Source organism: Lissotriton helveticus, chromosome 6 (assembly GCF_964261635.1).
Source record: "Lissotriton helveticus chromosome 6, aLisHel1.1, whole genome shotgun sequence".
Classification (NCBI taxonomy): Eukaryota; Metazoa; Chordata; class Amphibia; order Caudata; family Salamandridae; genus Lissotriton; species Lissotriton helveticus.
Genome location: NC_136067.1, coordinates 667,585,456 through 667,603,257, shown reverse-complemented (window position 1 = coordinate 667,603,257; position 17,802 = coordinate 667,585,456). Strand labels below are relative to the sequence as shown.

The following is a 17,802-nucleotide window of genomic DNA, read 5'->3' as shown; positions in this document are numbered from 1 at the left end:
TCTAGTTACTGGTAATGGCCCCGAGTACCTGCACTCGGGCCCCTTTATTATCAGGGCACCTAATTGTTAGCACGTGTGTTGGATGGGTGTAGGTGTGTGTGTGGGCCAGCCCTCGAGGGAGTGTCTAGCAAAGCATTCAACTGTGTCCAACAGCACACAACACAGCTGTCAGACATCTAAGGAATGCTGGTCATTGCTCATGAGCGGCAACAAGAAGGCATGGAGGCAGCATCTGTTGTAAAAAAAAAACTGCCATCTGCAAGTGAAAACAAAGTGCCAGGCACAGCGCCGCAGGATCCCACCAGTGCAACAGGGAAGGAACCTGAAAAGATTGTTGCAGTGAATTCTGCCATATCAACCCAGAGGAATATCCTGCTACCCTTACCAAGGCCTAGAAGCAGCACACTCTTCCCCTTGGGACTGTCTGTTGCTTTACCAAAGTAAGTGTCTACAGCTACAGAGTTTCTTTAACTCTCCTCCCCCACCCAGCCCTGCGTTCTGGGTTCACACACCTCCAGATTACTAAAATCTAGGCCTTTCCATATTGAACTGCATGACTTGGAATACATTTCCAGATGAAGGGCCACTCTCTTATCTGTTTTTAGGAAATTTCTCAAACCACACTTGTTTCTCGACATTTGACTCTGCAAATAAGTAAATTAAGTCATCGTTACCTCCTCAATCCTTCTGCGTCCATTAATTTCTATTTGCGGTGTGTTCGCCTCATCCTCATCTACATGACCTAGAACCACCTCTCTTGCCCCCACTATAAGTGTCCCTCTCCTTATGAGGTTTTTAAAGGGGGGGCGGACATCCCCAAATCTACCTGTGTGCGTTTCGTTTTTTTTTTTTTGCGTCCCGCAGACTCTAAGTAAGCCTGTCTAGACCGGTTAAATTACCTAACATTTATTTATTTAGAATGTTTTCTCTCCTAAATGCATGACATTCTGAGCTATAGTCGCTTTTTTGTTCCTGTAAGTATTGCCCGATGGGACTATAAATATTATGTAATTCTCAATTTATCAAGTCCCCCTTTATGTCTTTAATACACTTGGACGTGATGGTGAAAAAATACTGCCCCTCAAAAGACTATTCGTAAATGTATTTTTTGGAGAAAAAAGCTAATTTGGAACATTTATAGAAAACGTATAGCTTAAGAGAGAGAGACTTTTAGGTAAGTAAGCAGTAAAAATGCCTATTTAAGAATTAAATGTATTGAATAAGATCTCCCTAACATTTGTATTGACCTGTAGCCCATAACTTTTTCCATAAATGAAATCCGATGTCTGCATAACACCCCTATAATATTAGCCATCCTTTTAACAGAACTTGTTGATGTATTTAGAACGAAAGTTCTGTTTTTTAAAAATATTTAATGCTCAGAAAATCCTCTATTTGTATAGGCTTCTTGCTCTGCAGCCTTGGAAATGCCAATACACTCTGACATCCTGCGTGTCATTCTGGACTACATCTATACAGATGATGCTGTGTTTGTAAAAGGTATACATTTTGGATTTTCTGGCAAACAGAATGCAAATGTTTCTAAGAACTCGACCCTTATTTGTGGTTTAAATCTGTTTTGTTTAAAATGTATACAGTGAACTCGGTGTCAGGTATTGGATTTTCTTCACCTATTAATTAACATTGCTTTTAGGAAATGGTATTTGTTTCAGTGAGAAATGTCTGTTGTGTTTATTTTTTTATTTTATTGGGTTCATTTATTTAGAACAAACCTGCCCAGATGGAGCAGATGATTGCTTTACAGAGGGGTGGATGCCTTTACAAAAGAAACGAGATGATCTCATTTACAAGTAACAATGTGTAGTGTAGTTCCTATCATCCCAATAGGCTCTGCGCATTGGAATAATACCTACAGCAGTAAAGGCCTAGGCCAGACGTTAACTAGGTCTACTACTGTCGATACTAGACTTAAAGTTTTGGGTTTGCCAGCGTAGCTCAGAGTTCACTAGAAACTTTCTTGAATGTTCAAGGAGGACTTAACTTCCCTGATTAGACAAGAAGGGATTTAGTTTCTGACAACCATAGAACATGACAACTTTGCTCTCCCCTAATCAAGAGTAAATCTCGAGAGTCGTGTGAACAAAAGGCAATTTATTTTACTCAGTCAGTACGTGCATTCTTAGTCTCATCAGAATGTAGAGAAAAGGAAGAGACGGGCGTGTTCAATAAAAAGGTGTTATTTATTGATCAGTCTCTTTTCTCATACAAGAGAAATGGATCGATATTATTGCAATACTTATAGCTAAGTAAAGTGCATACATTAAAAGCAATAGTATAAAATAATACTGTAAAAACATTGATATGGTTTCTAAGCCATAAGATGTTTTAAAATGAATAAAATATATTACATACACATATACATTTGACTAAATGTACTCAACTGGTGTTTCTAGATACGCCTACCCCGTGTACCTGACCTAAGTCTAATATGTGGGCGGGAATAGAAAGTTACAGTTTAAGTTAAGTTTGTTTTTGCCAAGTGAATAACTAAAGAATTCTCTGTGAGGGGTCATTCAGTTCTGTACCTGGAAGTTAGGATGAATGAGGAATGGTATCTCTCTCTCTGGTCTCGATATTCCAGGCTGCCTGCGAGGGCTACCCAGAAACGCCGGTGCTGGATTCTCGGCAGGAGAAAGCAGCGCGTCTCTCAGCGCGTCAGGAAGGCGGGGCTGCTGCCAGCGGGGTCTGCTCTGCTCTTGGCTTCGGCAAGTATGGCTGCTCCGTCTCGTCACCACGCGTGTGTTTGCATAGGGCAAGATCGGTAATATTTATACCTTTAAGGTGCCGAGATTGACGTAAGGATGGACATAGATACGTCAATAAGGATGTCATACGACTTGCTCGTTAGCACATTCTTTTAATGAAGTTCTCTGTGAAATCAAAACAATGGCCGCAGGGTTTTGCCCAGGTTGTCATAGGTTTGATTTGTTATGAGAACTCCGTATGCCTTATCAGGGGCTGGAGGAATATCGCTTGTCTAATTAGATCGCAAGCGTTATGACCTAATCAGATAACACGTTCCTGTGCCGTAGTGTGACTGCGTCAGATAACGGTATCTGCATCATGGGGGTTTTCTGCCTCATGGGCTGACTGCTAGTTAACTTGTTGGTTTGTTTAACTAGAATAGGGTCAGGAATAGGGGGATCGATTCAGAACCTATAGGAATACATGACACCCACTCCACGCTAACTATGGACATATTTACTAATCTAGGCATAGTATAACATAGTACAACATACTATAGAGTAGTGTGTATACCTTACCACCCCAAAATACATAAATGCATATTGAAATTCTTCAAATATACAGAAAATTTGCAGACATATATATTGTATGCACTCAAGCTATGGAATAATGCTAAAGTAATCACGCATTTGTATACATTATTGCTTATTTGGTATATGAGAATTACACATGAAATGGTTTCTTAAATACAGAAGAAAGTTTCGAGACCATTCCATCACAGAATAAAATATTTGTGAACATACCAGCGGGCAGCTAAAGTCTATAAAGTATCTAAAAATAGAATTCTTAGTTCTTTAGGAATAGTTTCTTACTTTAAGCAGAAGATAAGTGTCCCGAAAAACCGAAAAAATGAATTGGGGCTTCTGAAAGAGTTGCTGTCCGTGAACTGGAGTGAAAAATAGTTCATGTGACTTTATGATTTAAAGTTGAAGGCCGAATTCAGGGAACGCCGTGTGCGAGCTTGCTCAAAAGTCTCTATTTCTGTTCGGGTGAGAACATCATATCATTTAGGCTTTCGAAAAAGCTGTCAACAGCTTCCTGGGAAAGTTCCACTAACTCGGAAATAGGTGTAATCATGCATTCTTGTGCATGATTGTCTCCATTTACATTCTGATTCGCATTGCTGACAGAAGGTCGTACCTGTTCGATGCTGCTTTCATCTTGAACTTCACTACCCATCAATCGTAGTGGTGAAGCTTCCACGAATGCCGTCATCAGGATTGGTAGCCTTTGAGGGCAGCACAAAGCATGAACCTTGATCGGGCTCAACAATGTTTCTGCATCCATCGGCGCATCCGATTGTAGCGTCAGACAGGTGTCTAACACGCATTCTTCTCCGCATAGCAGACACCTTAATACAGGTAAAACACATCTTTGCCACATTGGTCGAAATTATAGAAACCAAGTCATGTTCAGGTCTCTAAGCCGGGAGAGTCCCAGGATTTTTGATATCCGGTCCCGGTATCCAATGGCTAGGATTGTTTCTTCCCTTGTCGCAAGAGTTTTGTCTGTGACATGGGTTGCCATAACGAAAAATAAGGACTAAGAATAGGATTCCTGCAATCAGTCCCAAGATCAGGGGAAGTCCGCCAAAAATCGAATGGACGAAATCTGGAAAAATACCCAGTATGGCTTTGAATGGTGTTAATGACATCGAAAATACTGTCTTAAATACCTTTGAGACCCCATTGGTATCAGAAATATTTAAGATTTCATTCAGGATTTCCGCGAAATGTACGGGGGAATTAGTTGATAATAATGTATGTATCTCTGCAGTCGTCCTTGCGACTTGTAGATCATACGTTTCTTTTGATGACGAGAGCCTGGTAGGCGTCTGAAGAAGCACTGTTTTCATTCTGCTTAAAGTATCTATTCGAATAGAAGTAATTTTCAAATCGGGCCATGCCCTTGCCTCCCTGTCTGGGAAGGAGCTGGGGAACAATGAGCGTCCACAGCACTTGACCTTCGCAGTCGTAGTTACTAGATAAGGAGTCCCGGGCATAAGACTACAACATCTGCGGTCTACAATAAGAATGTAACTCCCATTATAGAGTCTTTGAAAGAATGGTTCTATTTCTGTTGCAGGTGCGCCTTGCTGGTGACATGAAAGGTTGTATGAATTCCCTTCACAGGCTCCATGCAAACTAATTCCGTTACACAGAAGTGTGCCACTTAGTGACATCGCACAATTGTTGCCACTAAGAAACACTTTCTGTCCTTTATTACTGACACATGCATGTGAATAGGGCAGGTTCCATGTTGTTTTAAGGTACCCCTTTCCCAATTTCTCGTACATGCCAGCCTGTATATATTTTTGGCAGTATTGAAACCTGAAGGTTGAGATTGGAATATTTATTATCCCATGTATTATCCATTCACTGACAGGTCGTTCTGACATTGTCACTGGTAATCTTTCGAGTTTTTCAATGCTCAAGATTGTATAATCAGCACCCTTTTGTGCCATACTGATTTGTCTATCAGTAAGGTTAAAGATTTGGAATAATGACGTTGTGTTGATTAGACGCCAAGGCACATAGCCTGAACGCAGATTTTGTAACGTCCAGCCAAGCTGTACAATAGAACGCAATTGTGACTGACCGTGTTGTAATAACAGTAAGTCTTGCGATAATATATCGATTGCTGAAGACACAATGCTGTCCAAAGAAAAAATTCTGGAGGACAGAGTCATTAACCCATTGTCCACTACAGAAAGTGATTTTTCCAAATTAATACGGTCAATTTCCCGTATTCTCTCTGCTGTTTCAATTTGAGTAACCTTCCAGGCCTCATTGTATGCTGCATATACAGAGGCTGCTATGAAACGCTTTTGACGCTGTTTGCGTGGTCCCATAGTGAAATCACGCAAGTCAGCACCATCAGTAAGTAAAGTTAGGTGTTGCTTAATTTCTGCCAGTGTGGAAGTTTGTAGCCATTGAAGGCATAATTTGCCCACACTGTAGGTGGTTATTATCCCTGGGTGATGTCTTTGAGGATATCTAGGGTCTGGCCTGGTCATTTTGAACCCCTTCGTTTTGTTCAGGAATCTGTCTTGACAGTTATTAGTATCTGTGGGCCAGATCAACCACTGTTTCCAATCAGGATGTGTTCTGTTTTGGTTTAATATATGGTTTACGTCTATCTCTTCATCTGTATCAGAGTTATTGCTAAACATTGTTGGCTTTGGAATAGACGGTTTATTTAAATCTTTGATTTTGGCTAAGCCAAGACAGGTGGTCTGTTGAACAGTGTCATTTAAAAATATCATTTGTTCTGGGATCATGCAGGCTCTAAACAAAGCTTCTATACCCTGTACTTGCCATTCTTTTGTACCCCAAACACTTTTCAATTCAACATTTTTGTCCCAATAATCAAATCCAAAGGTATTCATTTTTTCAAAGAATGAGTCTGAATATAACAATTTTGTGTTGGTTATCATGGTCTTGGTCCCTGTCTTATTTGACAATTTAAAATAAAATGCTTCAGCATTACTTGTGTTAAAACCTGAAAAATATGAATATTTGTCGTAAACGGTTCTTGAGCTCCCTTTTCGAGGTGTTGCACAATGTTCCCATTGATTATAATTTAAAACATTTCTAGGTTGTGCAGATCTATGTAAAAAATGGTTACCATAGTGGTTATAACAGTACATACTATCATAATTGGTAGAACCCTGCAAATAATCATGTTTGGTAAATTTAGCAGACATTACTAAATCAGACATCATATTATTAATGCTTTCGAAGTCCCAATCATCAGCAAATGAGTTTGGTTTTACAAAGTCACTCAAGGAGATCTTAATTTGGTGTGGATATTTCAGGATCTCGACCGGACCATAAATTTCATAGTCAGTGTTGTCCCAGGCTACCCCACCAGGTATCGGATTGGCTGTGAAGTTGGCTGAAGAAAGTTCTCTTTTCTCGACGTGTGAAGATGTGTGTGGTTTGAGGATCAAGTTGATTTTCTGACTTGCTGTGTCCATTTTAGCATATTTTCCCTCAATGAAGCGTCCCAAAGTAAGTACCATGATGAGCCAAAGTATGAGGATAAATGCACCAAAACCCACCCAAAATTCAATCCATGGAGAAATCAGATATGTTTCTTTCAGTTGTTTCAAAAGTTCTTTAGCTTTAGCTTTATCTTTAAAGGTTTTTGATGATGGCTGTGTCTTTGATTCAGTGAAGCCTTCAGAGGAATCATCGAAGTTTATGAAGTAGCCGGAAGCAGTTCTGTCAATTGTTCCAATTGGTTCATTGGTTGCATTTTCACTTGGTACTTCATTATAGATTGGCGTGTCTCTGCTAAATGTTTTTATTTGGGTTTTCAGAGGTCTGAGTTCTATTGCATTGCTGCATAGTCCTTGTTGTTCTTCTGTAGGCGTTTCGAATGTGATGAGCCTCTTCGTAAGAACCTCTGTACTGGTAGCAAACCTTGGTGTTCTGCTACTTATTGGGAGTCCACTTGGCCTACTGTTTGTTATCGGCCACATGTTGTGGTTTTACCAGGTCGATGGATACAACTCGGTTCTCCTTTTTACCAGCAAGTGGCGGTAGTACAACTGATCTTGTCCCGTTGACAGACAAGACAGGAACTGCTTTTCTGTAAGAAGGCCCAAATTCCTTCTTTACCGCGATCTTCTCCCTGACTAGATCCCCGACTTTAGGAATCCAGACAGGTCTTGCTGGGACAGGTGGTGGTTCTTCAGTGGTTGTTGGCTGTTGTTTCAACTTTATGTTGCTCAGGTCTTTTCTTGTTTTGTTTAAGTCCTGCAAAATAGCCAAACGGTCTTTGATATCAAAGCTTTTTTCTTTCACCACTGAAGTCTGACTGTCAAGGTCAGAGATAATCATCCTAGTTCCGAATAATAATTCGTACGGACTGAATCCCTTCAGAGAATTTCTTGGCAAGTTATTGAGACTACGTTGGACACTTATTAGATGTTTGACCCACCCAGCTCCCGTACCTAATATCCTTTCCGTTATAGATTGCTTTATGCCTTGGTTTTTTCTTTACACCATCCCGTACCCTCAGGAAGGAAGTGAGAAGATTCCCGCTGGGCTATGCTCATTTGGCCATGTTTCCCCCCATGCTTGAGGGCTAGAGTGGAGACAATGGTTAAACATAGCATGCTCTTAGCGTATATGCCATTTAGACTCGCAAATCTTTGTATAACAGTCCGGACGTCAGCCGAGTGCTGGTGATCTACATTATAAGTGGAACTAGCCTGTATAAGTTAATCGCAACCCTTCCTTTTTACTCCTGATTTTTCCTGGAGTAAACCGACGAGGTATTAAACTGTTTCTCTCCCCACTGCGATCTCTGTTGCAGTTTGGGCAGTTTTTTACAAACATGGTGTGACGCAGACTCATGCCTGGCCACCAGTACCGTGATTGTAATTCTTCCAGAGAATCTTTTAGTTTGAGGTGTCGGAGACCCTCGCCCATATGTGCGTCTGCGATTAACAAGTTTCTCCTGTCCATGTTTGGAATCACTCTATCCCCCACTCCAGGGATTCGAGCAAAAGGGACGGAGTTTGCATCGATTATGTATGTATAATTGAGTGGATAGTTGATCGGTAACGCTGAGCAGTCGCCTTTTGATGACGTTTTTACTGCCAGCACTGTTTCACCGTCAATGTATTTTAATGTACGCTTTTTTCGATCTACGGGAGCCGATTTAGTGGCTGCCGCTGTGGCTGTCTCAGCCAATGAATTCCCTGCAACGTGAACGCCATCACGCTGATGACTCAGTGAGTGTGTCACGTGAGTCTTTGGTAGTTCTTTTTGTAAAAGAGCTATTTGTTCCCAGAGCAGTTTCTGCTTTATTGGTGCATCTGTGTCATCTTTGTAACCGTTTTGAATCCATGTCTGCAAATCCTTGTTATATGATTTGACGCAGTAATATGAATCTGACACTATAAGTGTCGGGAATTCGCGATCCGCATTATCTAGCGCCATTTTCAATGCTATTATTTCAGTTTGTTTTTCTGAATTAGTTTCTACTGAGTGTGATTTTGTTAATAGAGGTTTTAGTTTACCTCCGCGCCACACTTCTTTTGTAATCTCACATGTGGGGTTGTATGCCTGTTCTCCCCAAACGGGGGGTTGAGCATGTCCGTCTGTATAGATTACACAGGCGTAATGTCGTAAAGGCAGAATGTCGATTGGCAGAGGGTATGTTTTTACATATTCTAAATTTTCCATTTCTTCTAGTTCTTAGAAAATTGTCAACCAGGCTATACTTGATAATTCATATCCTACGTACAAGACTGTTAGATGGGCAATTCTGGATTTTTTAAAGTTGAATTTGTAACCCTCTGCTGCGAACCCAAGTATTATGGTGTTCACTCTCTTCAAGTGAGTCTCCAAGTCATCATCTGTTAAGTAGATGTCATCGACATAAGATAATGCTTCATCATCATATAGTTGTAGTAATTCTGTTACTCTCGCTGAGAATACCCCCAGGCTGTTCTTGTACCCCTGGGCTAACCGACAGAATTGTTTTTGAGTGCCATTTATTGAGAATGCAGTTAAATATCTGCTCTCTGGTGCTATGTTTTGACAAAAGAATCCATTAGAGATGTCCAAGGTTGTTTTGTATTTTTTGCGCACTATGTTATTCATTAGTGCAGCACTGTGTGAGTTTTGCACTGCAAAAGTTTTGCAACATGTGTTAAGGTGTCGGTAATCCAAAACTAGACGATATGAATTGTCTGGTTTGGAGACCGGAAACAAAGGGTTGTTCATTTGTGAGGTGCAAGTTTCAATCACCCCCTGGTATTCTAGCTGATCTAGTATTTCATTTACCTGTTTTTTAGCTTCTTGCTTAATTGGGTACTGCCTTTGTGCAGTTGGTTGTGATTTTAACTGGATTTTGTGAGGAGGAGAGTCCTCATCCCATCCTACATGATTTTTATATAAGGCAGGAGCTAAAGCCACTGCCCATTTTTTATGAATCGGGATATGATTCGAGAAGGCAGGCATAATTATTTCTTCGCCATGAGGGCACTCCCTAACAAACTCTGGTGGCCAGTCTTTTTCAGCTAGAAGGATGTCATAGCCCTCGGATAGGTTATCCCAAAATAGTCCCCTTATTTTCCTAGTCTTATCTCCCTCTATACGTAATGTTATCTCGTATATCTTGTGAGGTTTGCTAACTCTGGTGTCCGCAGTTTCCACTTGAAGATATTCATTCGTGTCCACTGTCTCCAGATGATTCATAAGGACTTTGCGAGCTATGCTCACTTCTGCTGCACTGTCTAGCATTGTCTGAGCCCACTCTCCGTTTTTCAGTTGTGTCCTCAGTATTCTCGGCATTGTTAACTACCTTGATACTGGCTACCTTCTTTTTTGGAAATTGTAATTTCTTTTTTAGCTGAGCAGGTTCCTTGTCTTTGGACTTGGTGTGCTCTTCTCTTTGTTCTGATCGTCCTCTTCTTTCCGATTTCTGCGAGGAAGTCTGAAAAGATTGAGAGGGACGTGTATCAATGTCTTGATATCTATCAGGCTTTTTTATATTATCCCTATTTCTAAGGTTATATCTTTTCCCAGAGGGGTCACTCTGGGGTGACCTGTGTCTTTGGTTCGGAGATTTCTCTCTTCGCCTAGGAGACCTTCCTCTGGACTGGAATTTCTTTTCTTTAGGATTGGATTGTTTGTTTCCATCCCAGTTCTTTTTTGGTGAATTATTATTAAAAAATATTTTTTCTGGACTTTCAGTCAGTTGTGGTTTTACTGGTATTCCACCTAAACTATCTCTACCTAGTTCCTCATAGGATTTTTCTATGATTCTGGCAATTTCAGCTGGTTGGTCTGCTATATCTGTCTCTTTTAACCTCTGGCGGATCGCCACGTTTGCTGCTTCACCTTTTATGTTGGCAGGTAATATAGCCGAGACCTGCTTGAAGTCTTTCAGTAATTTCATACCAAGAGTTAAAGCGGGTTCAGGACCATATTCATCTTGAATTTGTTTTAGCACATCTGGTATTACCGAAATGGATGGAACACCGTGCGTTTTTGTGTAGATGGAAGCAAAGACTGTACCCCAAGTGTCACAGTCCTCTATGTGTGGTGCGATTCCCATTGGGAGACAGATAGTCAGAATCCTGTGCTTTTCTAGCGGGGTGGTGTCAGGAAACACCGCCTCTATTTGGGTAATTTTCTGTGCCAACCAGAATGGTATTTGTTCCCGTTTAGCCGGTACTTTTCCTAGGCAGGATTGGATGTTCTGTGGTGTAATTTTATTTGTGTTCCCCTGTTGAGGGGTCAGCTGTGGAAGTTTAATCGCTGGCTGAATTGTTGATGTCCGCATCACATACTGAACTAATTGTCTATGAATTTTTATTAATTGTTTTAGCTGTGTTAAAAGGTTTGGTGCAGACATCCCATCGATGTCTGGATGTGGTTGGAATCCGGCTAGGACCGGCCACGTTGCTCCTGGTCTACCTAAAGGACCGAGCCTGGTGATGTGATTATGTTTTAGGGCGCCATCAAATAAGAGCAAATGCTCTTGAAATTTGAGTGGTACTTCCACCTCCTTGAAAGGAGTGTACTCATTAGGAGGTTCCTCTATTTTGTAATAGTGGAAGTACTTTGTTACAGCATTTGCTGCTGGAAAATGTATCCATGAATAGTATACCTCTGTCTGCCGATATTCGTGTGCCTCTATTACGAATATGACTGTGCCACCTCTAGGTGTCAGTCCATTTTCTATAAGTTTCAGGGTTATAGATCTCCTTTTGATGACCGGGATGAGTATTATATCCCCGTCCGCATCTAGTGCTGCAGCATCAGCCGCTGCGAGTTCAGCTGCTAATCTAACTGCCTCTTTCTTCTTCATTGTCTGACATTTTACTGTCCTGAAGGTTATTTCTTTTGTTTGCAGATCAGGTTTCTTATGGAAACAAAGATTAGATGCACAATATTTTGGAACTGTGTATCCTTCAACGTTGACTATACCAAGAACCATACATAGGAGTTCCCTCCTGTGAGGTCTGGCGGATATAACCTTTCACCCACTCCAGACGTCTTTGGAGTATTTGGGAAAAGGGGTCTGAGTGAGAAAGCACGACTGAGTTACTCTAAATGTCTTACGTTAGTTTTATCGCCCTTTCCAAACGCGTTGGGCGCCATGTAGTGTAGTTCCTATCATCCCAATAGGCTCTGCGCATTGGAATAATACCTACAGCAGTAAAGGCCTAGGCCAGACGTTAACTAGGTCTACTACTGTCGATACTAGACTTAAAGTTTTGGGTTTGCCAGCTTAGCTCAGAGTTCACTAGAAACTTTCTCGAATGTTCAAGGAGGACTTAACTTCCCTGATTAGACAAGAAGGGATTTAGTTTCTGACAACCATAGAACATGACAACTTTGCTCTCCCCTAATCAAGAGTAAATCTCGAGAGTTGTGTGAACAAAAGGCAATTTATTTTACTCAGTCAGTACGTGCATTCTTAGTCTCATCAGAATGTAGAGAAAAGGAAGAGACGGGCGTGTTCAATAAAAAGGTGTTATTTATTGATCAGTCTCTTTTCTCATACAAGAGAAATGGATCGATATTATTGCAATACTTATAGCTAAGTAAAGTGCATACATTAAAAGCAATAGTATAAAATAATACTGTAAAAACATTGATATGGTTTCTAAGCCATAAGATGTTTTAAAATGAATAAAATATATTACATACACATATACATTTGACTAAACGTACTCAACTGGTGTTTCTAGATACGCCTACCCCGTGTACCTGACCTAAGCCTAATACGTGGGCGGGAATAGAAAGTTACAGTTTAAGTTAAGTTTGTTTTTGCCAAGTGAATAACTAAAGAATTCTCTGTGAGGGGTCATTCAGTTCTGTACCTGGAAGTTAGGATGAATGAGGAATGGTATCTCTCTCTCTGGTCTCGATATTCCAGGCTGCCTGCGAGGGCTACCCAGAAACGCCGGTGCTGGATTCTCGGCAGGAGAGAGCAGCGCGTCTCTCAGCGCGTCAGGAAGGCGGGGTCTGCTCTGCTCTTGGCTTCGGCAAGTATGGCTGCTCCGTCTCGTCACCACGCGTGTGTTTGCATAGGGCAAGATCGGTAATATTTATACCTTTAAGGTGCCGAGATTGACGTAAGGATGGACATAGATACGTCAATAAGGATGTCATACGACTTGCTCGTTAGCACATTCTTTTACTGAAGTTCTCTGTGAAATCAAAACAATGGCCGCAGGGTTTTGCCCAGGTTGTCATAGGTTTGATTTGTTATGAGAACTCCGTATGCCTTATCAGGGGCTGGAGGAATATCGCTTGTCTAATTAGATCGCAAGCGTTATGACCTAATCAGATAACACGTTCCTGTGCCGTAGTGTGACTGCGTCAGATAACGGTATCTGCATCATGGGGGTTTTCTGCCTCATGGGCTGACTGCTAGTTAACTTGTTGGTTTGTTTAACTAGAATAGGGTCAGGAATAGGGGGATCGATTCAGAACCTATAGGAATACATGACAAATGTAGTTGACATATTTACAGCACTCCTCATATTTAGAGGGAGGTTAGGGGTGAAGACCTGGGACTTATGCAGTTTTCTGAACAGCAGAAAAAAAAGTTGGTGTGTTTCATGTTTATTTCAGTAAGACGTTTTGTAAAACATAGCTTATTATGAAGGCCATTTTGCAGCATTGTTGCATACTGAAGACCAAGTTCGTATGATAACTGTAATCCTCTCCCCAACAATGGCTGGTTTATGTTTGTCGTTGGTCAGAATCTCGTGAAAGTTATCTCGAACTACAAATTCAACACCTTTAGAATATCCCCAGGCGCCGAATTGGATCCAGGAGATTTTTCAGCATATTTCCTGCATGCCACCAGTTGGCGTTGGGTGGTACGGCATTGAGACTGCTTTGCAGTGGTATTTAGGTACCACCCTAGTATGCTGGTGCCAGTTCCTTTCTTTCCGTGCCTTCGTATGTGGATCCAGCACTAACTCCTACTCTTTCTCACTAGGTAGTGAACTTTTTCTCTTTACAGTGTCCTAGAGAACATGTGCACTCCCAAAACTACAGGGTTTAAGGCTTGTGATAAATCCACACAAGGTGTGCCATTGGTGCTTGAGGTTAGGCATGACTAGGCAGTCATGCGAGGAGTGAATCCTGAAGCACCTGAAGGCAACCTGGGAGCACAAAGCTAAGCTGTGTGTTTCTGAGTATAGCAGGAAGTCACTTTTGGGCTGCTACCATTAGAAGTCAGTGACACAAAGCCGCTAAGTGGTTCCCTCTGGTGTACATTGGCCCCCTTGGTGGCATGGGGCCTCCAGTCAGGTTACTTTCAACAGATCCATCGTTGGTGCAATCTATGCCTCCTGAACCTGCTTCGACTCCATGACCATGCTCCACGATCCATGCTGGTTCTGGACGATCCCATTGTTCTGTCTAATTCCAAACTGAATCCATCTGGACTTTTGCCAAACTTGCTTTCCGGGTCATTTCCTACACGCCCGCTCTCATACAATCTGACTCTGATAAGACAATGCCTTCACTTAGAAACTGTCCGTCCCCCGATGACCCCACCTTTCCCCACCTTTCCTCACCTGCATTCCATTAACCACTTTCCAGATCACACTCTGACCAGAGCCATCTAAGTTTTGGTGATGACGGATATGGTGGGGACGAATTTTCGCTGCAGTATGATGGTTACAATTTTCATCTGCTCCTACAAGGTGCCAAATAGTCTTGATACTTGCCCTGAATTGGGGCTGGTTTCTCCACCGGCCCTTCCACAGAAGAGTCTGCTTCATGCGCCATGGGTATTAGACAGGTGGCCAAACTCTTAGATTTACAGTTAGTTGCCTTCTGTTGAGATAAAACGTAACATCCTCACAAAATGTTATATCTGGGACAATCCTCTTCTGAACACATTCTGCCATTAAAAGACTCTGACTGACACCCTCGTTGACACTTTGGCTAAATCTTGCTCTTCCCCACCTGTACACAGTCATCTGGCATGTGGTCACAGACCTGCTCTGAGTGACTCTGACTTCCTAATGCAGGGACTTTCACTAATGGCTGTCCCTGATAGATCCTCACTAGCAGAGCCTGTGGTTTCTGAGGTCGAGCCACAGCTCCAAGAACTGCAGAGCTTTTGAAAACTAAGACCATTAGCGAATGCCATGTGAAACTTTACTATAACAAAAACACTGGTCCCTTTCAGAGGTGATAATCAGTAAAACATAGAAATACAATGAAAACAATGTTTATCTTCTCCAGATGGAGAGTTAGATCATTTATTCAATCGCACAATATTTCAAAACCATAAAACCTAGGATAAGTGGGTGGTTTGTGGTGGAAGAGGAGCATTCCCAGTTCACTGTGCTCACCTTTAGACACGCCAGCTCCCCTTGGGTGTTCACGAAAGTGATGGCGGTGGGGACTGCACCCCTTTGGAGGTTGGGTTGCCAGTCTTTCCCTACCTCGATGACTAGCTGTTGAAGGCAGGCTCACCCCAGGCAGTTGTCAACCACCTCCAGAGTACAACAAACCTCTTTCATCGTTTGGGTTCACTATAAATTAGCCAAAGTCACACCTACTCCTCCTTAGATGCTCCCCTTCATTAGAGCCATTCTGGACACAATTCGGATTCCTGCCTTTCCTCCAAGGAAGGGAGTCCAGAACATTCAGGCTATGATCCTGATCTTTCAGCCTTGGTCCTGTATTTCAGCAAGCTCCACTCTGAGGCTACTGGAACGGATGACCTCTTACATTCTAGAGGTCGAGCACGTCAGGTGGCTTATGTGGACTCTGCAGTGGGATCCGAAGTTCTAGTGGGCCCAATATCAAGGGGATCTCTCCAACCATGTCCAGATTTCAGAGGAAACCGCAAAAAGATCTGCAATGATGGCTACCAGACCTTGATTGGGTCAGCAACAGACCCCTTTCCCTTCCAGAAACTGCAGTGGTGACCGATGTATTGCTTCTAGGTTGGGGTTGCCATTTGGTAGAGGTGGATATCAGAGGCCTCTAGTCTCCGGCAGAGTCCCAGCTCCATATCAACCTTATGGAGCCGAGCGCCATCCGTTTGGCACTGAAAGCTTTCCTGTCATCCTCAAGTGCAGGCTGGCACTGGTACTCATTTATTTGCAAAGTTTTATATAGCGCTGGCTAGACCCGGAGGTATCAGAGCGCTTTACATGAAGATCAGCGAGTTACAGGTTACATAGTTATTTCAGTTGGATCAGCGAGTTACCGGTTGCAAAGTTATAACAGTTTGAATTAAAGAAACATAGGGAGGAGGTGGGGGGGAGGGAGACACAAACTGGGGAAGAGGAAGACAATGCCAAATGACCGGCTGGGTAGGTGATGGCCAAGGGACCAGGCTCCTCTATAGCTGCATAGGACAGCTCCACCGGGCATTGGCCAGGGTTGCTCAGGCTCCGCAGTAGGTGTCTACATTAGTTGAATCGGTGAGTTACAGGCTATATAGATACATCAGTTTGAATCCAAACAATCGCAGAGGAGGGGGGAGGGAAGGGGACCGAACGGGGAGACGAGTAAAACAATGTCAGATGTCAGGCTGGGTAGGTGACGGCCAAGGGGCCAGACTCCTCTATAGCTGCATAGGACAGCTCCACCGGGCATCGGCCAAGGTTGCCCAGGCTCCGCTGTAGGGATCTACATCAGTTGAATCAGAGAGTTACATGATACATAGAAACATCAGTTAGAATCCAAAACGATCGCAGAGGAGGGAGGAGGGAGAGGGAAGGGGACCGAACGTGGAAATGAGTAAAACTATGTCAGATGTCAGGCTGGGTAGGTGACAGCCAAGCGGCCAGACTCCTCTATAGCTGCATAGGACAGCTTCACTGGGCATCGGCCAAGGTTGCTCAGGCTCCACTGTAGGGATCTACATCAGTTGAATCAGTGAGTTGCAGGATACATAGATACATCAGGTAGAATCCAAACAATCGCAGAGGTGTGAGGAGGGGGAGGGAAGGGGACCGAACGAGGAGACGAGTAAAACAATGTCAGATGTCAGGCTGGGTAGGTGACGGCCAAGGGGCCAGACTCCTCTATAGCTGCATAGGACAGCTCCACCGGGCATCGGCCAAGGTTGTTCAGGCTCCGCTGTAGGTATCCACATCAGTTGAAACAGGGAGTTACAGGATACATAGATACATCAGTTAGCATGAAGAGAATCAGAGATGAGGGGGAGATAAGGAGACCAAATGGGGAGACGCGGAAAACAATGTCAAATGTCCGACTGGGTAGGTGATGTCCGAGGGGCCAGACTCCTCTATAGCTGCATGGGACAGCTCCATCGGGCATCTGCCAAGGCTGTTCGGGCGCTGCAGTAGGTATCCACATCCGTTCAATCAGCAGGTAAGTACAAAACATTATCCCTTTCTTACCACTTGCGCCCTATCCATCTACCAGTCCCAACTGGCCAGCTCCAAAGGGGCTCAAATGTCCTGTGTCCAGAATGTCAGGGTGCGCTGCCAATGCAGCGCCAGTCAGGGGTGCGCCATCTGCACAAACCTAAGCGTTGCAGCTGCCCACTACTTGCTGGGCAGCTGAGGACAATAACAACAGAACCTAAACGCTGCAGCTGCACTAAGTGCTTCGCAGCTGTGGAAGGCCTGGCACCTCTGTGCCACTCTGTCCCTCCTAGGGGTTCACTGAGGGATTGCGCCTAAACGAAGCAGCTGCCCACTACTTGCTGGGCAGTCGAATAAACCATATCTGGAGGTCTCAAAAACCGGGTGCGCACAACATACTATACACAATACATTTCCTAGCACCCAAAAGCTTTAGCACATAAATCACAGTAGGGCTTTGTGCCCTATCCATCCATTATTGTTCGTTAAGTGTAAAACCTGAGAGACAAAAATGAGTCACCGGACAGTCAGGGAGTTACTGTACACCAAGTGAAGTGGGATATCTGGGTCGACAGTGTGGGAGAGGCAAGGTGATTATATCTGTGTGGAGGGCTCGTATGAAGGGCATGGGGTATTTTTAAGTATATAGTAAACCATAAAATATGAATACAGCCTGGTGGATGCTCAGG

At 43.0% G+C, this 17,802-nt stretch overlaps 1 protein-coding gene across 3 annotated transcripts in view; it reads left to right on the top strand.

Moving 5' to 3' along the window:
* The window catches only part of IBTK (inhibitor of Bruton tyrosine kinase), an 876,521-nt gene that overhangs the window by 425,233 nt on the left and 433,486 nt on the right, over positions 1–17,802 (top strand). For all 3 annotated transcript variants that reach the window (XM_078648126.1, XM_078648125.1, XM_078648127.1), the window contains one exon: positions 1,404–1,500. In XM_078648126.1, coding sequence (XP_078504252.1) covers positions 1,404–1,500 — 97 coding nt within the window. The remainder of the gene's footprint in view (positions 1–1,403; positions 1,501–17,802) is intronic.